General features: G+C 40.8%; 1 protein-coding gene across 8 annotated transcripts in view; it reads left to right on the top strand.

Moving 5' to 3' along the window:
* The window catches only part of LOC127019914 (glypican-5-like), a 445,164-nt gene that overhangs the window by 354,947 nt on the left and 68,301 nt on the right, over positions 1-21,916 (top strand). The window contains exon 9 of one of the 8 annotated variants that reach the window (XM_050902226.1): positions 20,703-21,682. The exons of 6 other annotated variants lie outside the window; for them this stretch is intronic. In XM_050902226.1, coding sequence (XP_050758183.1) covers positions 20,703-20,731 — 29 coding nt within the window. In that variant the 3' untranslated portion in view covers positions 20,732-21,682. Of the gene's footprint in view, positions 1-8,228; positions 8,366-20,702; positions 21,683-21,916 lie in introns of those variants that run through there. One more of the 8 variants, XM_050902225.1, reaches the window with a different exon arrangement.

Raw genomic sequence — 21,916 nt, 5'->3', positions numbered from 1 at the left:
AATCATTCCTAATCCTTTCTCAACCTCAGCATTTACATGACAGTTTGAGGTGTAAAGGAAAGGGATTTCAGTTCCTTCAGATTTTCACTCCTAGACCTGAGGTGAGAGTTCCCAGTACCACCAGCTCTCCTGCTCAGATCCATACAAGACAGGAGTTTTTGCCAAGTTGTATAAATGACTTTCTGCATGAGCAGATAAACATGTCCCCTGTAGGAATTTCTCCTAATGCTAATCAGAACACTAGCTAGAGGAATAACAGACTGAGTGCCAGCTCTGTGACTCTCTGAACAACTTTGGTACTATCTTTGGTACCTTCAAAGAGGTAAAAAGGTAATTGGGGAAATGTAATTTTACCATTTCACCAGAGAAATGTAAATTACAGCACATTTTTGATCATTTTAGCACCATTTAGACAAAATTAAAAGGTAAAAGCATTTTAGTTGCTTAGGGTATAAAGCCTTCCAATGTGCTGTTCCATAAGGGGAAATTAAACATTGCAGAGATCAAGATAAAGACATTTGGGTCTTAACTGTTTGCAGTAGTTCTGTATAAGCAGTCATCAGAGACTGCATTGTAGATCACTGAAGGGTAACGTGCTTTTACCAACCTTCTATTAAAAATATTACCAGTAATCTGTGTCCTTTGAATGCACTTATTACAGCAGAACAATTTTCACTAACTTTGTCAGCAATATCTAGTTACTTTCCACAGGAGCAACTCGATGTGTACATATATTTCTGAGATGTGTTTTGAAAACAGCCCTAAACTGAAAACCCATTGATCTGATTTTCCAGTGAATTCCCACTCACCACCATTTCTCACATGTTTTAATAAAAAGGACTTTTTTTAAACAAAAATATCACAAAGCTGAATGGCCCCAAACAGGAACAACATAGTCAGACCACAAAGAGCATGAATGAAAAGAGGCAACTTGGTATGTGATGGCTAAAACTATGAGAAAGACAAGCTTCCAAGAAAAATTGCCTTACTAAACACATGAAGCAGAACATGCTTCTCACTTCAGGCCAAGAGCAGTCTGCAGGTAGATACTTTGACCCCACGCTTGTAATGCTTACTTCTGCAAAAGTCATTTGCAAGCATCAGGCTGGCACCCAGAGTTTAGAGGCCAAGCTAAATGGAGAGTAAAACCGATCCTCCTCCAGTAACTCTCACGAGCTGTGTGATTTAGATCCTTCTGACAAGAAATTCACTTAAGAGCTATAATATCTCGGTCATGCCAAGTAGTGATAGGATAAATGTGAAGGCTAAGGCAATTTGCCCCCAAAACGCCATAAAGCCAAAATTAATTAAGAGAAGTTAACAATGAAGGTCTTTCAAATTACTTCAAAATAGATAACTCGTATAACTTAATGGAAGCTCAGTTTAAAATGCTAATGCCATTACGCTATAAGTTATTGAAACAATCCTGCAAGCCTAAGGAAAACGTTCACCTGTGAGTTAGTCTTCATGCCACATAAGGGAACACTTACCTGGTCACAGCTAAGTGACAGCGATGTCAGTGCCCGCTCCACGTGCTGTGCTGTGCCACGCGGCACCTCTGCGTACCTTTCCTCCTCCTCTTGAGCCCTTGCCTGCTCACCAGTGAAAGCAGAAGGAGAGTGAGGAACTAAATAGAGTGAATTGCTGTGCCATTTAAACCCCACGCTGGTTTGAAGCATTTGCCATGCTACTTTGTTTTAGGATTTTAGTAACATCCAGAGCTCTAGCTGTGAGAAGCAATGTGTTTGCACTTGGGGACATCTGGAGGAAAAAAAACCCACACATTTCTCCAAGGAAGGAAGATAGTAAAAGCAAATGTAGGACCTTGTTTATTCCAAAGGTAAATTATTCCAGGTTAATTAAAGTAAGGTTATGAATTACTGCAACCTTAAAGGCTTTAAGAAACCCTCTGCCATCTCTCATTGCGTACAACAAGTGAAAGGCAGACAGCGCAGCTGTTTGGCAGTGGAAATAGAACCAAAAGTCACTGACAAATGAAAATACAATTTCTGTTTCTCCCTGCTGCCACCTTCCCTTGTTTTATGATTCATGAGGAAAGCCTAAGCAGTTGCAGTTCTTTTAAAGGAGGAAAAGAATTGTTTTGGTTTATTTTCCCTCCCTCCCTCTCTTGAACTAATGTTTCTTGGGGGTGTTTTGTCTTTGCTTTTAGGGAGAAAATGCCTCGAGTACACCAGGTATGCATTTTGAGGTTTTCTATTCCTTGATTGTCCATTTTAAGGTATAATAATACTCCTTAAAAGAGTGCTGTTGTGCCTGAAGCCAACAGATATGCCATCAGAATGTCTCAGCTGAGAAATTTAGGATCAAAACAATACCCTGAAAGAAAGCACAGTTTAGTTTTACAGTGACAGAGAGCACAGCACAAATGCTCTGTACTCTATACTCAATTTACTACAAGAAGAACAGAACTTCAGGCTGAAGTATGTGACATATCAACAGGATCATGAATTTATAGGGCTAGATCTGGCTGCCTTGAGATCAAGGGGCTTATAATAACCTAAACCAGCTGATGATCTTGTGTGTAGTTAAATACCTTCCTTGAAAAGAGTTCAAAGATTAGGCACGTTATTCCTCAGCAGGTGATTTTGCATCTGATTTATCCCAGTGTGTCTCCCGTCTACTGGATTTTAAGAGTGTTTATTTCTGTCCTTCGATCCTAAAAGCAGTTAAGTAATATTTCCCTGAAATTTAACACTTTCCAGGATGGACAGGACAGTTGACACCTTTCAGAGGCATTTTAGGGTGTTGTGCAGATTCAAGGAGGCTATAATGCCTTCTGCTAGCCCCAAACCCAGGAACTGGATATAACTTGCAGAACAGTGAAGTTAGAAAGCTATTTGTTTCTGTATGACATGCTGGAGTGTGGAGCGTGAATCTGTGCAAACAGGGTGAAGTCTCTAAATTATGGATTACTAACGGTCTTCGTCATAGTTCTCAGTGATGGAAAAGTCAGCTGGATACAGGATCCTACAGCACCTCTTCTAACACCGTTTTTAGCCTGGTTTCCTCCATTTGCCTCAATTAATTATCCCTCATGTATAGTTGTATCAGAAGCTTTTATTTTTCCGAATTACATCTCTATTCCTAGTTCAGGTTCCTGAATATCACAATCAGAAAATGTTTTCTGTCCTTGTCTTCCTGTCTTTTAGGATTTAGACAGATTTTCTAACATTCTTTAGGCTGTCGTCTTTAATCAGCCTCTCAACCCCCCTATTTTGGTTGTTCTTCTCTGAATGTCTAATAGTTTGTCAAGCCAAATTTGAATTATTTCTGAAATAAAATACCATAAGGAACCAACCAAACTTTGAATATGGCTAAATGATATTTTGAAATTCAGAGAATTTTTAATTTTTTTTATCTCTTGAGGTATCTTGTATCACATTAGAGTTTGTTCATCTTCTAAATAAACACTTCTGTCAAGTTGGCAAATTAGTCTTCGTTTCAGCAAGATTTAAGTCCCTTTCCTATTTTAATGCTTTCTGAAAGGATGCGCATTCTTGATCTAGATATGATTTGCACAAGCAAACCTGCCTTGCACAAGCGACCTACGTGGGTAGCAGCATCCCCCAGAAAGGGGTGAGACCCAGGTGTCTGGTGCTGTTTAGAAGAAACGAAATTAGCATTTTGGAAGAGGTGAAAGCAATAACTGTATATTCTGGTGAGCAACATCTACTTTGGAATAAGCAGATAGTATGATTTCTGGCACTGTGCAGATCATAAACGCTCATCTGAAGTCCAGATGAAGCATGAATATTAAACAGTGATTATCCAGGTAGCATATGAGGGCAATAACTACTCTTTCAAACTTTATTGAATTTAGTTGTAAAAATCATTAAACATTCTCAAAATCACAGTTTTAGCCCATTTACCATTGAATTGTTGTCCACAGTTAGCAGTTGATTCACAAAGATAGGCAGGACTAGACCAGTATGGGCAATGAAAAACCCTTTGAATCACGGGAAAGTAGGTACGTTGAAATCAACTGATGAAGGGGGCGAAATTCCACGTTGTGCATGCCCAAGGCTTAGCCATTATTTGCACAGAGAACCTCAAAAATTCTCAGCTTTCAAAACTGTTTGCTCGTTCATCTCAAATTAAAGAGATTAAAGAGAATTTGCCATTGTGGTATTGAAACTGCCAAGTAATAAATCATCATCTGATATTTATAGCCCAAAATTAAGACTGGTGACTCAGACACACTGCTGACCATTTAGTAGTGAAGTCCTAATAATCCAATCTGGAGCAGCAGGGAAAGGGATAGCTTTCTGATGTGAAGTCAGACAAGTAATTTCCTATTTAAAATTTGATTAGATAAAATCTTTTGAACATGTGCTTGTAAAGGAACAGCCTGTTTAAATATGTATACTGCTGCAGCACATGCAGTATGCTGTTACAACTAAAGCCAGCACAAAGAACATTTGCACTAACCTGAACGTGCTGGGGGAGGCATAGTGCCCAGGGCTAAACTATATCAGGATAAATCTCTTACACAATGGAAACATTAGAGCTGATGGGGGAAATGCAGTTTTCATCCTATAAAAAACCACAAACTTGGTTTTGTATTGAAAATATATTGTTTTCCAAAACAGAAACATTTGGTAACATATGCAATTGGAAGAACATTAATTTGAGGGGATATTTTTGTAGGTTTTTAATACAAAAGGAAAAATATAGATTCAAGCTAGAATGTTTTGCCACCTGCAAAAAAATTTATCGTTTTTAAAGCCATCTAGTAAGCTTGACATTTTCAGCCAGAAAGTTCTTGATTTAAAGCCATTACATTATAGAATTCAGGAGAAGGAATAAAGGCCAGAAAAACCAAGATAGGGGAGTTTGGCCTAATTCTGACCCAGTAATCACCACTGGGAATTTTGCCTTTGACTTAATGAGATAACAGTTTGAGCCAACAAATGAAGGGTTAGATTCTGCTGCCCTCCTCCATGCTGCGCAGGACGGTATCCCGCAGTAGTGACGCTTATGCCTAAGAGGCTGCCTGCGAGGTTACTGCTCAGGATGAACTGCAATGAGCAGCCTGGCCTGTGCCAAAACCCAGCAAATGACATTGTTTCAGGTTAAAGAACAGTGACACTGTCTTTTTCTCATATCCTGATTTATGTAATTTACAGAAGTCATGGCAGCATTTCAAAATCAGCTATTGATAATAAAGCATGCTGTCAAAACTGGGATACAGTCCCATTTCAAGTTAAAGTACAGAATCCCATTACAACAGTTTAGTACAATTGTAGCCAAGCTGGAACATTTTATCACTCATCATAAAAAGTACTCGCAGAATAGTCCTGGGAATTAAAATATTCACGTTGTGTTCACACATTTAAAAAAATTATTATTTTTGAAAGTGACCAATGACTCATGTTCACTGGAAGTTAGTTTTTCTCTTTCTCTATTCATGGACCTCTTCATTTCTTATTAAAGCCACAGGGACTATATTTTTTTTGAGTCTGTGTACCAGACTCAAAACATTCATGTGTAGCAGGCTGTCTGGTAAATATCTGCTGCATTTGTGTTCATTCCTCTGGCCTTCGATGGGGGAATTTTTCCTGGAATTTTCTTGCCTTAGCCCTGAGGGTGGGTTTTCTGCTGCACTCCTCCTCCCAGGTACAAAAAGACGTTTCCATTCTGTTCTCCTAGCGGAACCTGTTTGTTCAGGTTGAAGGCAGGGATGCTACTGCCTGCCACGGCTCTCCCCCAGCATCGTCTGTGCGGGATCACCACCGTCCTTGTGGGTTTCATTACAGCCCTCCAAGTGATGAACTGAAGCATGAAACCAGGCGAGGTACTGCCTGGGTTTTGCTTTTCCTAAGCTGAGGAAAACGCCTGAGCATCAAGAGAGGCTCCTAGTCATGAGCCTTAGAATCACATTCAATTCATATGTGGACGCTTTTCTTGCAGTTGCAGAGCAATTCTTTGATTGGTGCTATCACATCTTTATATGTTTTTCCCATCAGACAAGGATGTGTGTGGCATTGCCATGTAAGAAAACCAGAGAGCTTTTCAAGAATCTCACCTATTGAAGTCCAGTCATTGCATCCACAGAATCAGTAGTTGTACATGCACGAACTCTCTCTTCCTCTCTCTCTCTCTACAGATGCACATGCACCCCCCACCCCCCAAAATACTCACTGGTGTATGTTGTTCCCTGTGGCCTCCTGATCCCGTGGGCTTGAGAACATGGAGTTTTCACAGAGCAGAGTGTTTCCTGCTGTCGTGGTTTAACCCCAGCCGGCAACTAAGCACCACGCAGCCGCTTGCTCACTGCCCCCCCACCCTGGGATGGGGGAGAGAATCAGGAAAAAAAAACTCATGGGTTGAGATTAAGACAGTTTAATAGGACAGAAAGGAATGAAAAACAATGATAATGATAATAATAATACGACAATAGTAATACTAAAAGAATTAAACTATACAAAGCAAGTGGTGCACAATGCAATTGCTCACCACTCGTTGACCGATGCCCAGTTAGTTCCCGAGCCACGATCCCCCTCCCAGCCACTCCCCCAGTTTATATACTGGGCATGATGTCATATGGTATGGAATATCTCTTTGGGCAGTTTGGGTCAGCTGTCCTGGCTGTGTCCCCTCCCAGCTCCTTGTGCCCCTCCAGCCTTCTTGCTGGCTGGCCATGAGAAGCTGAAAAATCCTTGACTTAGTATAAACACTACTTAGCAACAACTAAAAACATCAGTGTCTTATCAACATTATTTTCCTACTAAATCCAAAACATAACACTATACCAGCTACTATGAAGAAAATTAACTCTGTCCTAGCTGAAACCAGGACACCTGCTCAGGTCCTTTAGTGCTTGGAGGGGATTCCTGCACTGGTGAGCAGCATGTGAGTGTGAATCTCTCCTGTTCCCAGTGAATCTGTTGGATATGCAGTCCTGCCCAGCTGAGTAGGAAAGTACTGACTGCCTCCAGACTATTTTAAGGCTTTGACTCACTTGACATGAACTCCACATGGATATCATGAACTGGGAAGAGCTTAATCAAAAAAACCCACTTTAATCATATTCCAAGGTCCTGTGACATCTCAAGAGATCCTTGACAGCTTGTCAGTAAATGAAAAAGATGCATGACACTAATGGGGACACAACAGTGGTTCAGTATCATACCGGAATGCATCACCAGAAAATGCCCAGTGGGAGTCTCCCCATTAATCCAAAAAAACCCGAGTAATCAATGTCTATCCGTGAGACTAAAAAACCACAACCCTTTTGATTTCATGCAGAAGCCTAGGTACTGTCAGCTGAACTTCATACTTTAAAATCAGTTTGCATACTCTTTGTCAAGCAAATTTGCATAATCTGTGTCACAACAAAAATTGGAAGTGTGTTGTATCAAAGAAGATTTGAAATGAATTTTTTAAACTGCAGATAAATCATGAACTTATTTTTGCAAACTATTTGAAAATATATTGCAAACTGTAAAGAAGTCTATTCAAAGGAGCAAATATGCAACCACAGAAAATATTTTTATATCTGTATAAATACACTGAAACCCCATCAATCTGCAGAATACATCAAAAGAAGGTTTTATAAGAAATAAGCAATTTATAAATTCCTAGAGTGACAATTTTCTTCCACAGATTATGCAAACATTATGTATGCTTCAAGTAAAGTTGCATTTTATTAAAAATGTAACTCATGAAAAAATAGATGTAACATTTGAATAGCAATTTAGAATTTATATTATTCTTACCTTATAAAATAATATTGGAAAAAATGAATTGAGCTAACGCAAGTGTATTCAATATGCATGAAATTTCTATTTAGTCTGTAAAATGCAGAGCGGATAGATAGTAGCCATTTCCCAGTACTGTAATTACTGTGTCACCATTTGTAAAGCATTTATGCAAAGTACAATACTTCTGACTAACCATATACAAACTCTCTGCATCTTGTTAAAAATCAAATCATTGATTTCAAATCCTTTACATTGTGCTGATATTGATGAGTGCAATGTAATCCATCACTACTTTTATTTTATATAATCAAACACAATCCCTTCTGTATGCGTTCTTTTTAGGCAGACTTACATATTATACACACGACCTTAACATTGTAATTTTTAAAAAGCAGCAGACTATTACAAAAAAGAAATTCTTCTTTATTTGTTCCCTCATGCTACAAAGAAGGCTTGGAACACTGGCACAGGCATGTCTTAAGGGTTCTTTCTCCTTTTTTGCAGATACGTGCATTGATTTTGGTGGAGATTACTTTTCTGTGTTTGCTGTATTTCCCTGAAAGAGCCTTAATGTTAAATCTTTGCAATGATCCCTATTCCATACTGGTCACAGCTGTTTGAAACTAGATAAATACTAACAAGTTTAGAAGATAAATAGTCAAAATAAAAATTTGACTAAATAAAAATGTGCGAGCATTCAGGTTCTCTACTCTTTTCATTTCATTCATGCCTCACACATCTCTCATTGATTTCTGAGATTTGGGATGTGGTCATAAATTAACTTCCCAGACAGAAGGCTTTCTCTTGCTAATCTCTTCTTTGGGAGTGGCCTCTCTCATTTGCAGGAGCAGGCCACGTATTCGTGCCCTTTTCTGAGCTGCAAGGCACATCTCAGTGTGGATGTTGTACAGCAGCTCCTCGGGCAGGTCTGCCAGCAGAGCATTTGCAAGGGGCAAGGGGTAAGTGCTGGGAGGAATAGTTTGCAAGATCAGAGATCCAGGGCGCGTCGGCATGCATGCCCTTGGCACGCAGATGGGAGCTCCCTCTCCCTGTACTCTGGTCTGATATAGTCAGCGTTAGTGTGGCATTAGTGATCCTGAACTAGTTGATCTTAGCCCTCAGCAAGGCTTAATGGCTTGCAGTCACAGCCATACTAAGCCCCAGTAATGTATGTTTGAGTTGGTATGGAGCATGGCAGAGTAAGCTCACGACGGCCTGCAACAGCATGTCTCTCTACCTTGCGTTTGCAAAATAAGCAGATGTGTAATCTGTTTTCTCCTGGGGTCTCGTATACTCACAGTTATCGTAAATGTGTTATACGTAGACTACATTAACACTGCTGTCTTAGAATGTAAGGCTTTTGTTCTTGGAAGGTGTTAAGATATTAGGAGCTTAAGGAGATTTGTCCTGAAAAGAATTTAGAGAAAATTGCCCAGCATTAATGCCTTAAAACGCCCATCATCAAATGCATGACTGCTAAACTCTCAGGCAGTATGTGGTAATGTAATAATTGATTAATCCGTGGGAAGCTCACACCTTTTTCTTGAAAGTACTATATTAATACTCTTTTTAAAATTCTTCATTAGGCTAAGATAGTGCACGTGTTATTCAGTGCTAAGGAAAACTAGTTGTTATAGGCTGTAGATAAATTTAATTTGATTATTGTCTTATTTTAATTGAGTACTTTTTAGGAAAAAATATACAAATGTGATGAAATTAAATGACTACAGATTAATAATACAATGCACCAAGAGTGATATTTTGTTTGACTTATTTTTAACATATTTATTAGAGTTGGAGACTTGAATACCATAACTGATCAAAACAGAAGTATCATTTCAAAATGGACAACAGGAGTCATTTCCCAGAAATCCAAATTGTGCATATAAATTAACAAAGCCTCTACATGAGAATTGGTCAGATGCTTTTAATATTATTTAGCTGCTAATCCAGCTGTATGTACAGTAAACCAGCTATATGGCTGCAGTCATCTTTTTTCCTGTTCGATCTAATAGCTTGTGAAATAATGTTAGAAGTAAATCTCAGGAAGTAGAGAGATGCATGTGGTTAGGGCTTTTTTGGGGGCTTCAGTTTTGACACTTTCTTGAGGGAGAAATTTATTTGGTCTGTTGGCTGGAACCAGATGTGTGAGCATGTGTGGATTAATGGCATTGAGAATGGTCATATTTTGAATACTGTCTGAAACTATGAAGGTTTTAAGAGGGGGGGGTGGGTGTATATTTCTGTTTAATTAAATAAATCACCTTTGAGCTGACTATAATAAGTTTCAGATTAGCTCCTTAGAGTAGCTGAAGATATTAAACACCTATGACATTTTTAGATCCACAGGGTAGTTCTAATTCAGTATGGAATGGTCCCCAAACAGTGGCACAAAGGGTTTGTATTCTCTCCAGCACCAGGTAAATGTGGAGCCCCTAACCCCATGATCCTTCCAAAACAACATTCTCCTTCACCCGTCAACTAGTAAGAATGCTTTGGAGAATTCCCACAGACATTGTTTCTTATAATTTCTCATGGAAATTGGTGAGAAATACTAATAATGAGAAAAAAATTTGCTAAATTCCCTTCTTTTTCAACCCCAAATCTTCCCTTTACTACAGTCAGTCAAAAAATTCCAGACTATTAATATGCCAAGATGTTAATGTAGCTCCACAGGATCTGTCATCTTAGTTAACATCAGCTAAGTACCTGCCTTTAGTATTTTCATCTGTTGAATATGTATTAAAAAAATCACACAAGTTTTCAATACAGTAGTACATTAGCAAAAAAAATAATTGCTGTATATAATGGAGAACACACATTGGTATTATGTGCTCTATTAAAATAAAATTATCTCCAACTTTAAATAATAATTATTTTAAAATTTAAAACAGGTCATCTTTGAAGATGAACAGACATGGCGCCTTGCCAAAAGAACAATCAGATTTTCTGCTGCAGAATATATAGAAAATCATAACAAACTTCATTACCTGTACCACTGCTAAAGGCCCTTCATATCTTAGCACTCTGGAGATTTCGCAGATTGTATCACATCTTCCTGATTAACAATTCTGACTGAGAAATGAAACATTCTGACTTACCGAAATTAAAAAAAAAAAAAAAAAATCCATTTTAAAAGAAGACAATATGTGAACAGCCTCAGTTTAAAACAGTGTAATGGCTTACAATAAATGTTTAAATTTCAGTCTATTTTCTCAAACTATATGAATTATTTGTGCCATGTGAATAAATATCAGCATAGTTTTAATTTTCTCAGATCTCTCATCTCTTCAGCCTTTCTTAGAAGTCAGTATCTCACCCTGAGATTTTTTTGTAGTTATTATTATTATTTCTTTTTAGGTTTTTCTCACAGGAAACTTAGTACAATGATCCCTTTTCACAATTTCTAGATACCAAGAATCCATGCAGTATTCAAAATCTCATATTTTTATCTGAATTTGTTGGGCAATTTTGTCATACGAGTACATCTTAAGATCTCAGAAGTCTCAAATCTAGTTTTTCTCTGAGGGACATTAGAGGAAAGTCCAGGTGCTGAAGCAGGTTACCTTGGTAGGAAGACCCTCCTGGTCAGAGCTGAGGGAAGGAGACAGGACAGCGTTCATTGCAGAGCGCATGAGCATGGGGAGAGTAGCTGAACATTGCAGAGGGAAAGGCTCTTTTTCTGGCTGTGAAATGTAAACCTAAACGTTTGCTTTCTGTTCTTTATTAACATTCCCTTAGTATTGCTTATGAGTATAAAAGTTAAATACTAATTTTCTGGCACTATCTCAGAAGCTGTCAGTGCCTTATGATTCAGATACTGGCATTTTTCATAGGCAGAAAAGAATGCATTCAATGGGGGCTCGGGGTGGGAATAAAATCACCAGTGTCTCTTTACTGCTCATGCAGCTACAGTGGTTCACACAGCCACGTGTCTCCTGAAAGCTCTGCTCCTGATTTTTTCAGCCCCCTTCGGCGTCCTTCTCTGAGCTCCTAGTTTCCCGGTGCCGCAGCTCTGCAGATAGCATGTGTTGCCTTTTCTCCGGTTGTGCCCAGCCTCGTGCTCCTTGGCTTGACTGATGCCCGCTTTCATTAGACACTCTTTCCTGGAAGTGCTGCAACCTGATCACACATAGCACCGTATTTGACCATGGTAACTCTATTTAAGCCTAATTCTCTACTAATTCTTTGCAAGCCTTCAGTGCCAATCAGAAATACCTTTCCAACATCCTCCAGACACCATCCTCTCTCTCGGTTTGAGAGATTCCAGTTTCTGCAACCTGGCAGCATGTAATCAACAAAGGAAATCCCTCACCCGCCTGCCTTCAGTGCCAGCTCCTCCATTTCAGACCTGGCTGGCTCCAACTGCAGCAAAACTTGCCAAGGCCAAACGCAGCACACGGACAGAAGTGGCCGATTAGGGCAGGAGCTCCAAACTCCTCTGGACTTAGGCTTGCTAACAATAACAGTACTCGGGGTAATTTTCTTTATATGATAGTAATTTAAGATGAGAAGAGAAATAACATCTCATTAGGGTTGAGAGAACACATGGTGCTAATCTTATCATTGTGCAGTGCACGTGCCCAGGACATGGCTCACAGAGAGAGCAAGGTCTGTGCTTGGGCATTTGCCTTCCAAAGGCTTTAACCCAGGGAAAAACTAAAGCAAATACTTATATCTCCCTCCTTTACAGTTAGGGCTATTCATATACTCATTTTTAGCTGATTTGTTGGATCTAGAGCAGATAAGAACAAGCTTTGTTCCTTCTGAGCTTTCTTTTGTATCATACCAGATTTTCATAGTGTTTCCTTCTGTTGCAGTGAGAGCATCACAGATAGTTTTCCCTGACGCCTGCCTGTACAGCTCCCTGCCTCTGGGGAGCTATTGTATGCAAGGGACTGATTCTCCGGCCAGGTACTCTGATCTGAAGTGGCAGAGGTGACGGACAGGGAGAGGGGGACTTTTTTTTCCTAAGGAAGCAGTCAGACTGAGGCCCTGATAACTCTAAGGCAAGTCCCGTATTCGGTCTGCTACCCTGTGTGATGTGGTATCTGGTCATGTCACATCAGAAATCAGATTATCCTTCCAGATCACCTGCTTTTCTAATCAAATAGCATTCTGAGGAGTGCATTTTACAGCTTCTCATTAAGCTGCAGCTCTGGCCCCAGCTCTGGCTGTGGCAGGCCTTTCGTTGTGTGCACATGTGCTCACGCACATGTGCACGCACACACACTCCCCAACTATTCTGCATGTTTGCATTCATATGGGATCCCATTTAATCTCTTCCCTTCACTCATCTTCAGCATGTGCTTATCAGCTGAACTAATGTCTGTTTGCTTTCCCAGCTGCACATTACAGGCTCGGATTACTCCAACTTTAAAAGTAACGCTTGTTTAATTAAAAGGAGTTTCCAAACTGTCACTGGAGTGCTAGATGCAGTAACTGGAATCATCCTGCTCCTCATTTCTTTTCTTCTCTTCTCTCTAAAACACCCAACACCAACCAAGAGGAAAATTAGCAATAATAAGCCTGTGAAAGAAAAAAAAAATAGCCCAAGAGAAAAGCAGCATTGACTGGTATGTCAGCCCCATAGAATGAACTGCAGTATATCAACCCATCTTAAAAAAACTAAACCTGGAAGTCCTCCCCACTTCATTTGCCATCATATTCATAAGTGTTAAGTGTCATATTTTATTGCTCTGTCATATTTGAAGTTGTATTTTTAATATTGAGAAAACTATCATAAAACCTCTTGCAATACTTAAACATCGCTATGAAAGTGAAAAATTGATTTTCCCATAAAAGTAGATTCTGTAGTGGAATTATGGCCCTAGTGAAAATGTACTCCATTTCAGCATGCTTTAAGGTGTGCTTCTTGGATAGCGTGCTAATATTATACTTAGACGTATTGTCTGCAGGCACTGGACACAATCCTCTGGGTGTGCAGAAATTAGATAAGGAGTAATTCTTTTGCATAATAGTATCCCTTGTGTAGTCTTCTGTGCAATACAATAAAATTAATTGAGCTTCTCTCCATAGAGCTTATCTTCTGTCCCAGCATTAGAGTGCACTTCTCCCGCAGCTTACCTGGGCAACAAATATTTTCTTACTTAATTCTGTTAGAAAGTCCAGTATTGGTAATTTACAGAGCAACTTTGATTCCAGAGTCAGCCCATAACTCCATGTATATTTTTGCAACATGCGGCTCCTGGATTAAGTTGAAAAGGAAAAAACAAATATGCCCCAAAGCAAGCTAATCTGCACATAGTGTGATGTGGGGGTGCTTATACTGCCTGTGTTAGGGTACATGTCGGAGCACTGCTCAGAAGCTAGGACCTCCATCCTTACGAGAGCTTCAGTACATAGCTTAGGTTATTTACAATGTTGCTGACCCGTAATTCAAATACCGTATTACTCATGAGACTGTAAGTTCTTTCTGTCTGTATCTTTCTAAATCTAAATTACCATTTAACCTTTTCTTTGGGGGATTCATGACTGCAGTTAAGGCCTGAATGAAAAGAGAAGAGTCTCTGCTGCTTAGTTCAACCTGAAAAACTCATTGTCCAGTGCTGGAAATTTGATTCACCTTTCCCCTATTTGCAGAAAATATCTTTAGACCTTTGCTGGCATGGTTTGTACTAGAGAAGCATTTAGCAATATGGTCTGTCTCTAGTGATCTGGCCTTCTTCAAAACTTCTTAAAACAAATCAGTCTTCTGGTTTTCTACCCTTACTCCACTACAGATACTTTCTGCTCTCAGCCAGAGTTTGCTATAGACTTTGATATAATCACAGTTAGACCTGAAGTTAGACCAAACCTACTGGTTTGGTTTTCCATCAGAGACATTACTATGGATTACTATTTATGGTGAATCACTGTCTTCTAATGCTTCTCACAGGCAGAACATGTGACATTGGGCCATTCCCATATATATTTCCTACTAAGACATTTCAAACTCTGTTTCCAGTTACATGTATTCACTGGCATAATCGCAAAGCTGAGGGACTGTATAGCAGTATACTGAACAATATAGCAGCTCCTCTTCTACTTCACTGTTCTCTTTTTATATATACAGCTGCAGAACATTTTTGCCGTTGGCTTTCGTATCTTTTGCCGAGTCTCGGGTTGACTTTTGGTATCTCACACTCTACCCTTACACCCCTTGGTCGCTAGAATCTAATCAATCATCCCCTTTTCCATTCTTTGCAAATGCTCCACTTATTTCTGATGTTCAGCTGGGGTGATCTTTATCCCTTGGTGCTGCCAGAGGCTCCCGAGTGACCCCGGGCTGTCCGCGAGCCCGTGCGGAGCCACGATCACCTCACGTGAATGCTGTGCTGATCAACCAACGCTGCAAGGTACTCACATCTTATGCTTTTGGGTGCTTAAAACACAGAACTTGATTTGTGCTTTTTTAGCTTCTTAGGCCCAGGTGGCGCCTGCGGCCCTTAATTGCCTGGAGCAGCCTCACCTGGGAGCCCCCGCCCTCCAGCCGTGGGCCCAGGAGCCCCATTTAAAGCTCCAGCCTGGGCCTTCAGTAGTGGTTTAAGCTCTGTTGTAGCTGGGCCTGCTTCTGGGGCTGTAGCTGAATGATTTGGCTTTCCTGGTTTGACCTCGGAGCTCTTGTTACCTTGCACTTTGCCTGCTGATCACTGGCTCGTCGATGGGATGTGCTGCTGCCACCGCCCTGCTCTGTTCGCCTGGCTCCGGTGCTGTGGGACCATGCCATGGGGGTGAGCTTGCTGCCCTCCCCCCTGACTGCAAAGGGTGGGAGGAAGCTTAAGAAATTTGCACTTACTCCAAAAAGCAATCCTGCTTCTCAGATGTGTGCAATGATGAGGAAATGCAGTGTAATACTTAGAGCTTTGAGGAAGAGAGAGCCTTGAGATCTCTTTAATAGAAATAGGCAAAAACACTAGGGAATGGGGAACCCGGGGAAGAAGTCTGTTTTGTTCACACAGAGCACTTTGTTTTGGCGACTTCTAAATGTGCTGTTACAGCTTTGACTCTCCTGATGTTTTATAACTATAGTTATCCTGAGTTTTGAGATGAAAGGTCATTTTGAACAGAAACTGTTCATTTTTTTTTAAAGGCAAAAAAACTTATCAAATGCTTGTGACCAGCACTGCCATTTAATCAATTGTGTTTCACTTTGTTTTTCAGTTGGCTCTGACTGAGCCCTAGCTATTCTGCTTTCAGTCTTTGTGAGCGCTACATGCCTGTGGCATATTCTTTCATTGCAATGGATTTCAGTGGAGATGTACCTTGATCATGCAGGGCTTCCCATCAATCTAACAGTTCTCCTGGTAGAAGCTAAAGATGAGCTGAGTGCTGCAGTGGACCATGTATATGTAGTGTAGCTGACAGTGAACAATGACAGTCTCTCGGCACCACAAAACAGCAAATATTGTCGATCTTTGCTCCATTATATCTGAAGGGTTCTTTGATTCATGTGTGTTGCAGATACTCAGTGCGAAACACCTGGCCTGGTGCAGCTTAGGTGTGTGTCACAGCCTTTCCCTTAAGGAGCATTTTGGCAGCCCAGCTCTCACAGTATCTAGTGACTGGGTGACCGTGGCCTCATGGCTGTGGGCAGGCAGCATAGATGTGCTACAAAAGGTTTGGTGTGCCAGGAAAGAACTGTGTGGCTTTAAGTATATCACAGAAGGCAGGACATTATTGGGGAGTTTTAAAGGTGAGAGTGAGCTGAAGTGTGTTTGACTTCCCTAGTAAACCTGTACTTGTGTGCCGGATGGCCAGTTTTCAAAGTCCTCTCCTAATATTTGTGGTATTTCCTTCCGAACAAACACAATTTTATATTACTTGGATAGTCTTCTCTAGCCCACCTACTTGCATGGTATCCATTATGGCTGTATTGGAGCTCCTTAGTCTTTCATCTGGTTTTCCTCATTATATCCCCAAGACTTGTTTTCTTAATTTTACAGCTGGAGAACTGGAATAGACAGTCAATGGGAAGTATGCCAGCCATTCTGCATGAGTTATGTTTTGCATTGGTTTTAAGTGAGATTCTTTAAAATATAATTAAAAGCTTTGTTGTTCCTTGATTAATATGCTGCTCTGTTTATGGTATAATGCCACATTATCCATATTGTTCCTCAGCCATTTTACAAATATTTCTATGCTGTGTTTATTTTGGCAACTGCTGCCGGATGTTGACTATATGAACTCTTTCCAGACTCTTAAAAGCTGCATTGCTGTTCTGTCTAGAAGATGCAACCATGCCAGGGTCCCATGATGTGAGGTACTACATTGTCACCTGGGAGACCTGGCCTGCCCCCCAGGTATGCCAGGCTGAAGTGATGGGGAGCAGAAAGGGGGTCAGAGCACAGGGTTTAGATTTGCCCTGCCATCTCCCAGCACCAGGATTGGCAATGCAGCCAGGGTCTCCTAATCCCTGGCTGCCACCTCACTGTGCTGCTGATCACTGAAGGTTTCTTATCGAGAGGAAGAGCAGTGCAGGAGGGAAGGTGACAAAGGGAGCAGAATGACCAGCTGTACCCACTTCAGAGTCTGATAGGTGATGGGGGCTGAAACAAACCCGGGAAGGTGAACCAGGGATTTAAGCATGTGTCTCAGTCTTGTGGAGCTCCACAGGACTGAGGAGCCTTTGTGGAAATCAGCATGGGGTGTGACCTAGCCTGCCATGCCCACCTTTGCACAGCATTCACAGAGTTAAATGCTTTAGAAATCCAAAGGGGCAGCAGGACAGCTTAGTGTTTTCAGTGTTGTGTGAATACATACGCATTAGTTTGAATTCCACAAAATAAACTTCCATGGAAATACATGGTTTAGGCCAAGTTTTGAGTGATGTACATTGGCAAGGCTTGCACAACCAGATACAAATCTGGTCCAGGCCTTGTAGTTTAAGGTATATATTAGACGTATGACTGTGCTTCTGAAGCTTTTGGGGAAAACAACTGGTTTGTGTTGCATTCTGTGACTTACATAATCTTGTTTGGTGCTCTGTGTGCCAGCTTCATGTCAGGAGTTTGAGCCTTGTTTGTACTGTGTGAAGGATAGTTTCCCTCTGGAAAAGGGAAGGGAAAACCAAACAAGCAGTGACTTAACTTCTTCTGTAGGTTTTTTTTTCTTTTTGTGTAGACCTTTTGCTCTGAGCTTCAAGACAGGGAATCTATCACTGTTCAGATCTGGACATAGGAAAACGTCTGGAAAGTCTGAAATATGGGGCTACTGCAAGTATTGATACCCTTCACAGACTCTGACACCTTTTAAATGACCTGTCTAGAGCAGATAGGAAATTTGAGGCTGCCAGGCAAAACAAATGGAACAAAAACAACAGCGTCCCTTCTAGGCATTTGCACTTCCATGGAGTGGCTATCAGTCTTGGGGTTTTAAGGCATAAACTGACCATGAAGAATTGTTAGCATGTACCACCGATCCCGTGGCTCTCTGACACTAAATCAAGCACTTCATTCCTTGCAGTGTTTCTCCCTTCCTACTGCTTCTGGTAACCATCAGAACTTAGAGTAAATGAAGAAGTCATCTGCTGCAGTGCATTCATTTGGGATAGGCTTTTCCACTGAAGGTAACATTAGAAAATATAATTTGATTGTTGCCAATTAACAGACTAGCCATGCCTCTGGTAGTTACAGGGATTAGCAGTCTTTATTCTGCATCATTTGAGATCTTTATATTGCTGACAGGCTGCAAGATAGAGGACCAGATAGTCCATTTGTGTGCCGTGAAGCACTTTCAAGTTAGAGATCATTTTATTGTTGAAATCAGGTATGTAAAATAAATCATCTAAGGTTTTGCAGGCCATAATTCAGTGAGCAAATACCATAACACTCATTTTATTAGAGCAAGAAACTGATTAACAGACATTCTGCAACATGCCCAAAGGGACTGGAAACCATCCGAACAGCAAATGTAGATTCCATAGCCAAATGTGCAGACCACGGTAGCTCAAGGTTAAGGATGTGGCCCCTGTAGGCAATTGCAAATGTTGAAATCCACCATGATGCCCCATGCTTGGAAGTCTTCCTCCAGAGGGCTGTGTAAAGGCACATCTCTTCCCTCTCCCATTCCCAAAAGCAGAGTGGCTCAAATCTGTGCTTTTTATCTTCTCTTTTCAGTCTTTCACTTCACCCATGTGTAAGCCCTGCTCACCGAATGTCTGCATGAAGGCCCAGCCCCAACCATTTAACTGTGTGTGGAAGTGAGGGTGGGAGGCTGAGCCAGGATGCTGTGTAGTTCACTAGGAATCACTGCGATCAGATTTTATCCTGTCCTTGGTAAAGCGAGGCTTCTGGCACGTGCAATTCCTGAAGCTCTGTCCCACCAGATGCTCTTTCCTTTAGGCCCATCCCTGTCCTCTTTGAGTTTTATATTGCTAACTTATTCTGGTTTTTGTCTAAGTCAAGCTAACATTAATAAACACCAGTTTGTTCCTCTCCTGCAGTGGTTTAAAAAAACAAAAACCACAGCACAAAACCTAAAATAATCTTATCTTTGGCTTGATGTGTTGTAAGCCGTGTTACATTATTTAAGGGTCCTTTAAAGAACAGACTAAACAAATCACCATTTCCTTTACATACACCCTTCAATTATATTATATATAGCCTATGTTTCTTCTACCAGTCACTATTTTTGTTGTTGAGTTTTCTTAAAGATTTCCTCTTAACATGTTTAAACAGGTTGTGGTCTAAGTTTTGGCACTGACATGAGCCCCACATATGGCATTGCACGTACTTACACGGCTTGTGGAGCTGTGCCGGGGGCTGAGCTCTGCCCTGATCGGACACCTAAGGCAATGCCTTCTCTCAGGCTGCAAGGGGGAAAACTCTTCACCTGCATTTGTTGGGAGGAAAGTGGATGTCCCAAAATACTAGAGGAATTATCTTCAGATAATTCATGATAGCTGAGTCTGGCAGTGAATGGGATGCCCTATGCATTCTTCTCATCCTCTCTGGCCACACCAAATTAGCCCATGGCATGGGGTTTTACTGGTTGAAGGTATTTTCTCCAGAGCAGAATCGTTTGTGTACAGGCCTCTGTAAAGTAATGAGTTTGGAAGGGGATGGGGAGAGGAAGCTGTGGTGATTTGTAATACCCGGATGGCAAGGATTTGTGTGTTTCAACTTCTTTGACTTGCTAGCTATTTTTCTCGCAGACCTCATGAGATCTGAATAGAGAAAAAGGATGCCCAGCCATTTTTTCAGTGTGCTACTAGTTTGCATATGCTGCACATTTTCTTCAAAATTAACTGCATTCATTTGCAATATTTCTGTTCCTTAATTAGGTTTACCGATTGCTAACGTGAAGAAATGCGTTCTTTGGTTTTGAGGATAGTTTATGAAAACAGCCTGTGCAATATATCTTTTAGCATGGAGGCTGGTTAATGGCATTTCTTTCAGGACTCTGCTTGCCTGAAGTAACAGGGCTAAAACTGTAATGTTGAATACCTGGAAAAAATAACATATAACTTCTGAAGGAAGGTTCTTATTTTTTATTATAATTAGTTGACATCAGAGAGATATGGAGATAATGCAAGTGTTGCATATGCCTGTCTTTTTGTTGTTGTTGTTGTTGCTGTTCTTTTTTCACTCAAACCAACTCTATGAAGCCAGTTCCAAAAGATACACCCATTTTAACTGTCCATAAAAGCTCACTCTAGAGACTTGGTTTAAGAAGTAATGATTTTCTCAGAGATGAATAAACATTACCGTTTTGGGAAGATACTGTATCAACAAAGCTAGACTTTTCTCTTAAGGCTAGTATTGTACAGAAGGTCTTGTAACAACAGAGGTGCTAGTTGGTATTTGGGAAAAGGTTTTAATTCCTGTTTTCAAAGTCTTTTGAAGCTACTTGTACTTGTTACTATTTTGGGACTTCCTCAGTTTATTTTAAGCATCTGTGGATATGTTATGAGTTCTTTTGCTTCCTTCTAAAGTACATTTGCCCTCTTGCTTGGCTTATGGTGCACGTTTTTTCCAGGGATTGTGTCAACTCAGGAATGTAAGTGACTGTGTGATGGATGCTGTGGCCAAGGCTTGAACATGCAACTAATCAGGACCTGTTTCCTTATCACTGACTCTGGCAGCAAATGAGGCTGCTTTTTCCTTGCCTCTGCAAGCTCTCATTGGCAGTCACAGTAGCTGAGAGCAAGCAGAGATTGCTGATGTGTTCCAGGCTCAGTCTGCAGCCTACGTTTCTAGCCAGAGACTAGACAGGCAACTCCGCTGATTCAGAAGAAACACATTTAACGTCAGAAAGCCTGAAGGGAAAAAGACTGAACTCAAAGCACAAATCAAAGAGGAGTAGCTGACGCTGTTGGTCTTGCTCTTTTGAATTCCTAAATGCAGAACCTCCAGGGCACCCCTTTAGGATGAGATGGTTGGTACCAGCCTTGCTACAAGCTGTGATATTTCTCATTACCATTAGGATGTAATGATATCACAAATAACAGCGTAAACGAAATGCAACAGTGAGATGCCTGTATGATCTAAGCCAGAGCGTCCAAAATGTGGTGCCTGGCCCTCAGAGCCATTACCAACAGGCCAGGGAAAGCTGGCTGCAGCTTGGGTGCTAGATTTGCCCTCTCAGAAGCATGAGACGAGTAACATCCCTGATATCTGATACCCTGCAGTTGCCAGGAGGCTTGTGGTTTCCACTGTGGAGGAGGAGGTCTAGGAACCTGTGAATGAGAAGGATGCTGGTTCTCTAGCCAGTTTCTCTGTTAAATTGGTGCTAACCTTTTGGAATAAACTATTCCAGTAAATTAAAAAAAAAAAAAAACAAAAAAAACAAACAGAAAAACCAACCAAAACCCACAACAAAAAAAACAAACCAAAAAACTTTGTAATGGTCAAGAAACTTCTTAACAGTGTGGGCTCAGAGCAAGATGCTGAGTAGCCAGCCGGCTCTCCTTTTAATGCCAGTACCATTTTCAGTCCTATGAATAAAGAATTATTTGAAGAGTTGCTCTTTTGTTGTTTAAGATGCATCTTCTATTAATTAGGGACAGGGAATGTTTCTGATCGCATCCTTGTGCCAATTGAAATTAAACTAACAGCAAACCAAAGATGCTTTCAATCAGGTTGGAAGTCCTTGTATGTAGTGCTGGAAGAAACTGTGTAGAAGCTCCGGCAGTGATGTGGCTGTGGTGTCAGTAACTGAGGCTGTTCCTTGGGTTTAGATGGGAAGGAGAG

Source organism: Gymnogyps californianus, chromosome 10 (assembly GCF_018139145.2).
Source record: "Gymnogyps californianus isolate 813 chromosome 10, ASM1813914v2, whole genome shotgun sequence".
Classification (NCBI taxonomy): Eukaryota; Metazoa; Chordata; class Aves; order Accipitriformes; family Cathartidae; genus Gymnogyps; species Gymnogyps californianus.
Note: the sequence above shows the minus strand (reverse complement) of the source record. Positions and strands in the feature narration are given on the sequence as shown.